This window comes from Alosa sapidissima, chromosome 4 (assembly GCF_018492685.1).
Source record: "Alosa sapidissima isolate fAloSap1 chromosome 4, fAloSap1.pri, whole genome shotgun sequence".
NCBI lineage: Eukaryota > Metazoa > Chordata > Actinopteri > Clupeiformes > Clupeidae > Alosa > Alosa sapidissima.
In genome coordinates, this window is record NC_055960.1 from 7,937,943 (window position 1) to 7,949,995 (window position 12,053).

At 48.3% G+C, this 12,053-nt stretch overlaps 1 protein-coding gene across 8 annotated transcripts in view; it reads right to left on the minus strand.

The window, feature by feature from the left end:
* Positions 1 to 214: 214 nt before the first annotated feature.
* LOC121706381 (alpha-2-macroglobulin-like protein 1) overlaps positions 215 to 12,053 on the minus strand; it is a 38,757-nt gene continuing 26,918 nt past the window's right edge. For 7 of the 8 annotated variants that reach the window (XM_042088062.1, XM_042088059.1, XM_042088058.1 and 4 more), the window contains exons 27-37: positions 9,331 to 9,487; positions 3,790 to 3,867; positions 3,467 to 3,617; positions 2,571 to 2,761; positions 1,882 to 2,097; positions 1,658 to 1,794; positions 1,387 to 1,468; positions 756 to 824; positions 550 to 655; positions 401 to 439; positions 217 to 294 (exon numbers count right to left, since the gene is read on the minus strand). In XM_042088062.1, the coding sequence (XP_041943996.1) occupies positions 263 to 294; positions 401 to 439; positions 550 to 655; positions 756 to 824; positions 1,387 to 1,468; positions 1,658 to 1,794; positions 1,882 to 2,097; positions 2,571 to 2,761; positions 3,467 to 3,617; positions 3,790 to 3,867; positions 9,331 to 9,487 (1,258 nt within the window). In that variant the 3' untranslated portion in view covers positions 217 to 262. Of the gene's footprint in view, positions 295 to 400; positions 440 to 549; positions 656 to 755; positions 825 to 1,386; positions 1,469 to 1,657; positions 1,795 to 1,881; positions 2,098 to 2,570; positions 2,762 to 3,466; positions 3,618 to 3,789; positions 3,868 to 9,330; positions 9,488 to 12,053 lie in introns of all 8 variants that reach the window. The other variant, XM_042088056.1, reaches the window with a different exon arrangement.

Here is a 12,053-nt window from a genome sequence, read left to right on the forward strand (position 1 = left end):
GTGGCCCAACCAGCAAAGTCCAGCAATAGCTGGAAGAAAACCAGCAAAGACCAGCAGAAGCTGGTTTCTTGCCGTTTTTTTCAGCAGGGATGTACGGTAATACTGTTTTCATTCATATTCTTTCATAAACATATTGTCTTCAACTGACAATCCTCTGAACAGTATGAACATGAGACAAATGCTAGGATTGATTGTATATCTGTAATAAATACTGCAAACACATCAGCAAGTTAAAGAGTTGAAATGTCAAAATAATTTCCACTTAATGACCTCTTCCTTCTGCTGTCCCCTGACCTGCACAAGGGGAGGACACACACACACACACACACACACACACACACGTTAAATAGAATATTGGGACCTGTTGTTGTTCTTTAGAGGACTCAGCAGACTAACTGACCTGCACAAGGGGAGGAGTACTCAGCCTCAGCTTGGTCACCTGATTGAGAGAGAGAGATTTCATTGGTCAGGGGCTTACTAGCACTGCTGTATCCATGGCAATGTAATTATACATATATGTAATGCTGGTCTTGGTCTATGGAGTCTTACTGGTCTGGTAGTAGTCATACACCTTGACCCCTGCTGGCTTCAGGTTGGTGACTGGCAAATCCTGTTGGATGGTCAGTTCGTAGTCAACAGGTATATCCTTTCGAACCTGTTTGGAAATCAAAAGAAACACATCACATCAGATGGACAGAGCGCAAGTAGGTGCAGCATGTTTCAGTGAAAACCAGGATTCTTACAGATGGCCTTACCTCTGACAGATACACAAGGATGTGGTCATCTTTCCTGTCAACTCGGTCCACAAACATGCTGCCCTGAAGCTGTTAAAACACAGAACATTATGGATGGTGCACACACACACCAACACAGCGTCCATCAGCAACATTATGGATGGTGCACACAGCCTCCATCAGCAACATTATGGATGGTGCACACACACCAACACAGCTTCCATCAGCAACATTATGGATGGTGCACACACACACACACACACACAGCTTCCATCAGCAACATTATGGATGGTGCACACACACCAACACAGCCTCCATCAGCAACATTATGGATGGTGCACACACACACACACACGCACACCAACACAGCTTCCATCAGCAACATTATGGATGGTGCGCACACACACACACCAACACAGCCTCCATCAGCAACATTATGGATGGTGCGCGCACACACACACACACACACAGCTTCCATCAGCAACATTATGGATGGTGCACACACACACACACACACACACACACGCCCACCAACACAGCTTCCATCAGCAACATTATGGATGGTGCACACACACACACACACAACACAGCCTCCATCAGCAACATTATGGATGGTGCACACAGAGCAACAGATGTAGGAGGGACAACTTACTTTTTCAGCGTCAGCAGTGAAGCCAGATAAGATTTTCACATCTATTATCACCATGTTCGTGCTCTGCAGTGGTCCGTTATATCTGCACAAGAAAGGAGGAATAACTATTAGAACGGATGTGTATCTGCACAAGAAAGGAGGAATAACTATTAGAACGGATGCGGTCAGACTAGTTCAGTCAAAGAGAGCAGAAGCAGGCGCTGCATGGAGCTCCATACTGTACTGTGAAGGCCTGCTGCCCACACACACACACACACACACACACACATACTGGACTGTGATGTGGAGGCTGAAGGCCTGTTGCCCATCGGCCTTGTTGCACTGTCCCTCAGTCAGAGGCTTGGCTTGAGTCTTAATGCTCAGGGTTGAATGTTTACTGGGAGTGGGGATGTTGTAGAAGAGAGCGACCTGTTGAAGAGGGCGAGAGATGTGAAGAAATGTCACGGACAGAGTATCCATCATCAATAGTTTAGAAACAAGTTCTTTTCCACTGACCCCCACAGAAGCGCATGCAGAGCCCTTCACGTCCACGCTGTACTTCCCAGGAACGTGGCGCAGCGCCCTCTCCTGGTACAGCAGTGTGTTGTGCTGGTTCACATCAAACTGGTGTGTGTCGCCCCCTGCTGACCGCACGGTCACTGTGCCGGAGCCATGTGGGCTGAAGACCTTGGTGGCATACAGAGCCAGAGCCTGCAGTGCCACCACCGTGTCCTGAGAGAACACACACCCAGCCGTCAGCACACACACACACACACACACACACACACACCCAGCCGTCAGCACACACACACACCCAGCAGTCAGCACACACACACACACACACAGCAGTCAGCACACACACACACACACACCCAGCCGTCAGCACACACACACACACACACACACACCCAGCCGTCAGCACACACACACACACACACACCCAGCCGTCAGCACACACACACACACACACACAGCCGTCAGCACACACACACACACACACACAGCCGTCAGCACACACACACACACACACCCAGCAGTCAGCACACACACACACACACCCAGCAGTCAGCACACACACACACACACACACACACACACCCAGCCGTCAGCACACACACACACACACACACCCAGCCGTCAGCACACACACACACACACACACACACACACACAAACAGCTTAGAAAGGAAAGGTGTGTGGAGCACCTGTGTGGAAGAGAAGCCTCCATACGGATTCTGCTGCTTCACCAGCCAGTTGACGATCCTGGAAGCATAGCCCAGGTCTGCAGCCGTCAGGGCGGGTTTGGTGAGAACAGCTAACAGCACATAAGCACTCGTCTCCACTGCCAGGGAATCAGCTTGCTCTGATGAGGACTGAGACCAGTGCAGGAGACTCCCTGAGAAGACATGAGCCGTAGGAGATAGACATTCAATTCAAGTTTATTTATATAGCACATTTCATATGCATACACAGACTCCAATGTGCTTTTAGAAAACATTATCAAATAGACATTAAAACACATTAATAGTAAAATAAAAAAATGGTACTAGAAATAAGAATTTCTGATAAAAGTAATAAAAATGAAAGTCGCCACACCAACTTGGAAAGACCTTCAATTTTAACCAAAAGCTGAGGCAAATAAATATGTTTTCAGTCTGTTTTTAAAAGAGTTCACTGATTGGGAAGATTTCAGTTCAGAAGGTAGGGAGTTCCAGAGAGTAGGGGCATAGTGACTAAAAGCACCATGAGCGGAACTAGTATTTATTCTCGGGATTCTCGGGGAGACCTTTGCTTGAGGACCGTAGGCATCTGGCTGGAGTATATGCAGTGATCATATCAGAGATATATGATGGGGCTAAGCCATTCAATGATTTAAAAACAATAAGAAGTATTTTAAAATCAATTCTTTGTTTTACTGGGAGCCAGTGTAGTGATTTTAGTACTGGCGATATGTGATCATATCTTCTCGTTGAAGACATGAGCCGTATGAGATAAACATGAGCCGTATGAGATAAAGACATGAGCCGTAGGAGATAAAGGCAGCAGATGCACGTGTTTGCTCATCTATGTCGGTTCTGGCACACTGCACAACGTGTCCTACCAGCAGAGGTCGCTACGCTGTCCAAGTGTTTCAGCAGCTCAGCTCGGAGGTCTGCTTCCCCAGCGAGGCTGAAGGTGTAGGCCAGCAGAGCGGTGGTGTAGGTGTTGGAGCGGTCACTGGCGGAGGACTTCAGGAACCTCATGGTTTCTTGCTGAAGTAATAAAAATAGATTATTTTTTAAACATTCTGGTCAAAGGTTATATTTCTCATGAGCGGTACAAAAGGGGTATGACTTTCTAGTCATGTTCAGACAGCTATGGAAAAGATAAAGCATCTCAATGAAACCTTTGATAGAGGAGATGGTTTGAGACAGATTTACCTACCGTAACAGTGCTCATATTCAGCTCAAGCATTGATGCAGCGATGTAAGCTGTTATTGTTACATCATCGCTTACACCCCCCTATAAAACAATGAAAAACTCATCAACACTGAAAACGATGGTTACGTATGTAACCGCGGTTCTATGAATTTTGGATTTCCATCACATGCACGTGCAGGTCGAGTGTTTATCAACAAAGTCACTCGTGACATGGGGTGACGCATGACCCCCGTCCCGGTACTTAAGGTGCGCTCACCCCGGAAGTGACCTCTTGGCAATCTTCTCGTTCGCCTTCCGAGTGACTGGCGGTCATCCGAAATTCATAGAACCGCGGTTACATACGTAACAATTATTCTATTTCATTTCTACTGACCGCCAGAGGCGGTGCTTTCAGCACCTGGATGACAAATTCCAACAGGGTCACGAAGAAGATCTACATACCCTTTTAATGGCTTGAGAGGGTGGCTGTGGCTATTGACCCTATAAAACCTTGCAAATGTGCAAGTCGATGCCCATGAGGCCGCCATGCATATGTCGGAAAGTGGGACTCCGCGTAGTACTGACCATGACCCAGCTACACTCAGAGTTGAGTGACCACGAACGCGAGGTGGAACCGGTAAGCCACTATCAGAGTAGGCATAGCTGATGGCCTCCACGATCCACTTGGATAGCCGTTGCTTGGACAAAGCCAGGCCCCGCGCATGTCCAGTGTGGCAGATGAATAATGAATGTGACTGCTGGAGGGCAGCGGTCTGTTCGATATAGGCTTTCAATACTCGGACTGGGCATAGAAGAATGTCACCTTGCCCCGGTTCCTCTCCCTGGGCTGGGGGCTCGAATGCTCCCAGACTGAGCGGCTGGTTAGCATACGTTGCAGAGAAGGTTTTAGGTAAAAATGCCGGGTTCGGCCACAGGGTCACCCCTGTGCCATCGGAAGTCCATTGTAGGCACTCCCGGCTGACAGACAGCGCGTGTAGCTCTCCCACTCTCTTCGCCAATGACATGGCTAGGAGAAAAGCAGTCTTCAAAGACAACCATTTTAATCCCGACCTCCCCAGAGGTTCAAAAGGGTGCCGACAGTGCATTCAGCACCAGCGGCAAGTCCCAGGAAGGTATCATCCTTCTTTGAGGGGGCCTCAGTCGCTGAGCACCCTTGAGAAAACGGGTCACCAGACTATGGGATCCCACTGTAACTCCCTCTACCTTGTTATGCCTAGCTGATATTGCAGCTACATACACCTTGATAGTGGATGCCGCCAGTCCGTCATCAAACCGCGATTGTAGAAAACTGAGGATAGCTCCTGTCCATGTTCTTGGCACCATTGTATAAAAAGCTTCCACCTATTAGCGTAAAGCGCATTAGTGGAAGGTGCCCGTGAGTTGTGGATAGTCTGTACCACTGCAGGGTCACATGCCCCTAGCAGTGGTTCAGGCCCTTCAGAGGCCACACCCAAAGTTGCAATCGTGCTGGGTTCGGATGCCAGATCCGGCCACCCAGCTGAGAGAGGAGGTCTATGCGCACAGGGAGACGCCAAGGCTGTCCGTCCAGTAGGCTGCATAGCACCGGGAACCAGACTCTCCCTGGCCACCTGGGGGCTACAAGCAGCACTTGGTGGCCCTCCCAGAGAATCCTCTCTAGAGTGGGTAGTATGAGCGGGAGTGGGGGGAATGCATATAGGAGCTGCTGGGGCCACCCATGCGGCAGCGCATCCTGGCCCAAGGGGCTTGTTGACTCCCTGAGTGAGAACCAGAGGGGGCAGTGTGTTGTGGCTTGAGAGGCGAAAAGATCCACCTCCGCTCTGCCATATTGGTGCCAGATGGCGTGCACCACTTCTAGGTTCAGCCTCCATTCCCCTGGATCGGGGTGTTGCCTGGACAAGAAGTCCACTGTGACATTCCGTGTGCCTGGGATGTGCATTGCCCTCAGGCTCAATAGCCGAGGGTAGGCCCATGAGAGTAGCTGCTGAATCAGCCTCAGGGATGCTAGAGACCTTGTGCTCCCCTGGTGGTTGATATGGTAAACCACTGACATGTTGTCTGTCCTTATAAGGACATGTCTCCCTGCTAAGACTGGCAGGAAATGCTCGAGAGCAAGAGCGACTGCCTGTAGCTCCAACAAATTTATGTTTTGTTCCCTCTGTCAAGGGTCCCATGTGCCTTGGGCAGTTCTGCACTGCCAAACAGCCCCCCATCCGGCCAGGGATGCGTCGGTCTCTACCACTTCTCTGCGAGAAGGTATGATCCCTAAACGAACCCCGGCAGTCAGGAACGAATGCTTCTTCCATGGCTGTAACCCTTTTAGGCAACTGGTGGTAACGGTCACCAGTCTGTGCCTGTGGTGCTTTGGATGAAACCCTAGCCTGTTCATCCATATTTGGAGAGGCCTCAAAGAAAAGAAGGCCCAGGGGGACTACGGAAGAAGCTGCTGTAAGCATGCCCAACAGCGCCTGGAAGGACCTGAGCGTCAGAGCTCAGCCTCTCCTGAATCACACTATGCAGAGGAGAATCTCGCCTACCCTCCTCTGAGATGGGGTTGCCCTCATTGTCTGCGAGTCCAGTTTCGATTCCAATGAACACCGTCTGCTGGCTGGGGATTAGGGAGCTCTTCCCGAAATTCACAGTTAGCCCTAGCCTGGTGACATGAGCGACTAGCAGGGCTGAGTCCCTTAATGCCTCTGGCTTCTCTGTTCCCAGACAAGGGCAATCATTTAGGTAAAGAAGGATGCGCATACCTCTGCCTTGAAGCGGAGCCAGGGCTGCCGCAGCAAATCTTGTTAAGGTCCGGGGGGCCAGAGAGATTCCGATGGCAGGACCCGGAACTGGTAAGACCTCCCCTCGAAAGCGAAGCGGAGGAATTGCCTGTGGTGAAGTGCAATTGGAATATGAAAATATGCATCTTTCAGGTCTATGGTTGTAAACCAGACGTCTTGCTTGACGCTTTGTAATACCTCTGCTGTGTGAAGCATATGGAATTTGAATACCTTTAGATGGCTGTTCAACAGCCTTAGATCCAGTATGGGGCGAAGTCCACCCCCCTTCTTTGGAATTAAAAAATATGTGTATAGAACCCACAGTCTTGTGATGGTGACCCTAGTTGCTGGAGGGCCCCCTTTTCCAGGAGGGCCCGAACCTCCTGGCGTAGGGCCAGAGCCTTGCCCTGGTCCTTCAGTCATTTTGACCCCTTGAAACCTCGGCGGTCGGTGCTTGAACTGGATGGTGTACCCTTTTGACAGGGTTGACACTACCCCAGGGGTCTGCTGTATTCACTTCCCAGTAATTGAGCTGTTCTCTGGTGAAACGTCCGACCGCCGGCCTGTAGACGTCACTGTCTACCTCCTCGCCCCCTCCTATTCCGAAAGGGGCAATATTCAGGCGTGCGCCGTTCCCTGTGAGGGTTGGTTCTCAGCAGGCCGGCGAAACCGCTCTGGCCTTGTTGACCCCTGTGCAAAGGTCCGCCTTATTGGCTGAAGAGTATCACCCGCCGTAGCGGGCCTCTGTCCCCGAACGGATACACGGCGCAGGCTAGCAAACTGCTGCCTGGTTTGCGTTACCTGTAGGCTGCGTTCGAGCGTTTGCTGTGCGGCAGGCCCAAAGAGTTGTCCAGGAACCACCGTGAGACAACAAAGGGCTTTCCTGCAGGGCTCAGACAATGGTGACTGAGCCAGCCATATCTGTCGCCGTGTCAGGGTCAGGGACGACATTAGTCTCCCCAGTTCCCTTGTCATGTACCCAAATGCTTTCAGTGAGGCCTCACTCAGCACTTCTGCCGACTGGTCTGCTCCAGAGGACTGGAGGGTCTGTGACAGGGACAGTATAAGGTGCGACATTGAGTTGCCTATGCGCGCAACCCGCGCCGGTGAGTCATAGCTCTTCCCAATAAGCTCGTCAGTCAGGCGACACTGTGGCCGGGGACAACGTGCATCTGGCCTTAATGCCTCATCAGGTGAAAGGATAAGGGCGGCAAGTGCCGGCCCTATAAACGGCATGCGGTCCAGCCCATGACTGGCTGCATCCTGCATACTAGCCAGGGTTCTGCAGTCGCTGGGGAGATGGGAGAAACGTCTGGGGTCAGCCCAGCATCTCTGTAACTCCTCAATGAAAGGAGCTGAAGGAGGCACGCTAAAAGATGCAGTAGAAGGGGCCTACCTGCGCTGGTGCTGCATCTAAGCCCAGGCGTGCCAGCGCTATCTTCACAGCGGGTTTGATCGCTGATGTGTGGCTAGCAACTGAGCCCTTCTGTGAGCTGTGTCCAGAAGCATCCTGGGTGTACGAGCCATAAGACTCTACATCTCCCAGATCATCCGCCCACTCATCAACCGTCGATGTGCTCTCTATCAGAGCCTCGGAGAGCCCATCCTCCTCTCGGGCACCCCCAGCTGGGGACAGCACAGGGGGCTGCTCTGATGAAGACCTTGAAGCGGCTGCTGCGTGATCGCCAGCAGGCTGTGCTCCCCTTGTAGATTAAGGAGCATCGCTTTAATCTGAGTGAACTCCGAAGCCATGTCTTCTACCTTCTGGTTTAAAGGATCTGGCGTAGGGAGTTTAAGCCTCCTCTTAGCAGAGGCCTCCCGTGTGTCTGCTCTGCGTTTCTGCTTTTGGGGATCCCATGCGGCTCCTTGCAGGGGGTGGTTGGGAGTTTAACCCCCATTCTAGTTGGGCTAGCCTAGCAGTCCTTGCAGCTACGCTCAGGCAACTGCAATTCATGCAAGCCTGGTCTGTCAAACCCTGCCTTAAGTGTTCCATGCCCAGACAGCTTGGACACTTATCGTGGCCATCCTCCAGTTCATCAGGGAGGCTAATCAAACGCAACAAATCAGGGAGGCTATCAAACGCAGTAGGCTAAACAAATATGCGCAAATAAGGAGCGAACACGCGCTCACCTCGCCACCTTAGTTTAGAAATAAGAAACAGAAGAGAGCGTTTGAAAACGCGAACAAACAATCTCATAAACGTGAAATTAGCACTTCCAATACAAAAGCGGAATTCGCTTGAATTCTAACTCACTTAGGAAGATGTTGCGGAAAACACAAGATCCGTCATTAACTCAAGAAGCCCGCGAGACCGCGAAAGCATTTCAATAAACAAAAATGTATTTAAGGCACCCTGAATCGCTAGAAGGCGAAAAAACACCCAAACGATTCCACATAGGCCTAGTTGCCACAGTAGAGCGAGCTCACTCGTAACGGTATTAATAAAGAAAAGTGTACTTACCGATCATAATAGAAAGTCACGTAGACAAATCGCAGTCTTATAAGAGGGCGAGAAAATCGCAGCTCCAACTGTACGGTTTGAAAAGATTCCAGCGTTCGTCCACGAAAATATGCCAACACTCTAAACAACCTGCTTCCACACGAGAAGATTTCAAGAGGTCACTTCCGGGGTGAGCACACCTTAAGTACCAGGACGGGGTCATGCGTCACCCCATGTCACGAGTGACTTTGTTGATATAAACACTCGACCTGCACGTGCATGTGATTGAAATCCAGGTGCTGAAAGCAGTAGAAATGAAATAGAATTCAGCATCCAGTATCATACAGGTCAGACCTTCATTCTGTTGTTGAAGAGTTTCCCCTGCATATTGAAAACACCATCTGGTCGAAGGTTTCCTCCAAGCCAAGTGCTCGCATCCGTTATAACTTTTGGATCAATGTAGACAAAGGACTTTGCTTTTCCAAACGACCTCAACACAAATGCAGTGAGCCTGGGAGAAGAGATGGACACAACGCTGAGTTTGCTTCTGTCCAGAGGTAAGAGCTGTGGTCTAAGGTTAGGAGCATTGTATGCAAGTCATTTTCATTTCTATAGCACATTACATTCCAAAGTGCTTCACAGTTAAAAAAAGACAGAGTTTAAAAGATGATTCAAGCATCAACTACAGCCGACACCTCCAGACAAAAACCAAAACGAGAGAAACAGACATATAAATATACAGACAAAATACAAGTGGCATCAAATCCATAGTTCCACAGGCTCAGTGGCTGTTAAAAGCAAGTCTGAAGAGATGGTTTTTTTTTTAAAAATTTTTTAGATATTATATAATACATTTTTTTAAAATATATTTTTGGTCTTTTTATGCGTTTAATGATAGGACGGTGGAGAGTGACAGGAAGTGAATGGGAGAGAGAGTCGGGGTGGGATCCGGAAAGGACCACGAGGCGGGAATCGGACCCGGGCCGCCGCCGTACGGTGCAGGTGCCCCAGCTGGGGCTGAAGAGATGGGTTTTTAGTAGAGATTTAAAAACAGTCACAGGTGATGCCGATTAGAGTTCCGGTGGTAAGCTGTTCCAGAGGCGTTGCATGGATACTGAAAGCACTAATCTAATATTACTATTACTAATATAATACTAAGCAATTTAAAGCAATTCTAAGCAATATTACTATTACTAATATAATACTAAGCAATAATCTACAAGCCAAATTGTCACCTTAGAAAACGTAAATCCCAAAGATCTAAGAGCAACGGCAACGTCACTCATAGAACATTTATTGTAAAAGATAATGCAACACCGACAGTGCAACAAGGAACAAGCTTGGTAATGTCAATACACATAAACCTAAAACTAAAAGGATCAGTGGGATTAATTGCCTAAATAACACAGGTTTAGCATCCAAGTTATACTTCAGCCTTAGGCTACTTGATATGAAGCATATTCAAATTGCTCACGTTTTTGCTCTCCGTAACACTCATGTTTCCGCAAAATTCCACACCATCTTAAATTCCAAAATCAATGTTTACTCACTGGAACCACCACATGGATGTTCTTGCTCTACATTATTAGTATCTAGTTGTTTTGTAGGAATAGTACGCTTGTACAGTAGGCCCTAGGCTATGACATTCAGTTTCCTTTCTAAAATATTTAGCAACTCCATCCCTAACGAACTTACTATGGCCAATATCTTTGAAATGTAACGGTCTTGGTTTCATTCCGAAGACATGAAATCTAGGGATGTCCCGATCCGATATTTGGATCGGATCGGCCGCCGATATTAGCAAAAAATATGGGATCGGCCCGATCCGGACTCCCGATACAGTTTGTTTTCAAAACTCCGGTCCGTGTTTTCCAGCGCACCGATGTAGGTAATCCATTCCAGTTTTTTTCAGCTTTTCCCCCCAAATCCGGTCCGCGTTTTTCAGCACACCTAGCGACCTGTCCAGCATCCCACTTGTCTGTGCATGTCCAACTAAGAATTTAAAGTTATCGAGCAAACATTTCATGTCAGTTGAATTAATATAGCCTAAAATGTTAACCGCGACCGCGAGTGTCCGCGAGACCCTCTTACTATTAAGGCTCTTATGCATGTTGCTGCTGACAACATTCGTTAGACAGGCAAAGCTATCTCCGCGATTTAAGATTGTTGTGTAATGTATAGGCACAGCACGCACTTTAATTTTCCTATTAAAGTCTAACAAACGCATTTCATTTCAAAAAGCAACCTGGTCAATCGCTAACAACTAAGTGCACCTAGGCCTACAACTCTACACATCCAAAAGGGCAGAAGCTTCCAGTAGGCCATCATAACTTTTTTTACCGTTTAGTCTGTGCATCAGCGCAGCCTACGACGATGTGAATTAGTGGCAGCTGTTGTCGCGGTAAACTTAAGCTCCTGTCTCTAAATAGTGTAGATAGGCCTACTTGCTATGTTGCTTGATTTTCTGTAATAAAAAATGTAGCCTAGGTTACTTCAGCAAACACAGACCAGTTGTGGCATCAGTTTCGCTTTTAAAACGCAACAGTGAGAGGCTTTTTAGCGCAGTCTCACTTATCATTGATGAGCACAGGAGCAGGCTGACACCTGAGCATGTTGAAATGATCACCTTTGTGAAGAAGAATCTCCCCATCATGCTCAGACTGCAGCCAGGGCAAACAGTAGAAATTGGAGTATGGAGATGGAGCAGTAAAGTGTGGAGGAGATAGCAATACTGTAGAAGGCGTGACAGTTATTTGGGTTGTTATAGCCAATGCAGTGTGTGTGGTAATTTGACTATTTTCTACTCAGGTTTTGTGTGTGTTGCTTTTATATTGTTTACAATATTGTTTACACTGATGGCTTTTTTAAGCCTTGGTTTACACTCTTGAGCAGAGCACTGATGCCAATTCAGTTTGTGTGGTTAATTGACTATTTATTATTTTGTATTTATTTAACCCTGTTAAGAATAAACAGGTCAGCTTCTCATTACCAACCACTGTGGATTATTCAAACTAACCTAATTAAGTTGGCTAGTTGTTCTTAAGAGTAAAACCCTTTTCAACATGAGCATAACAACA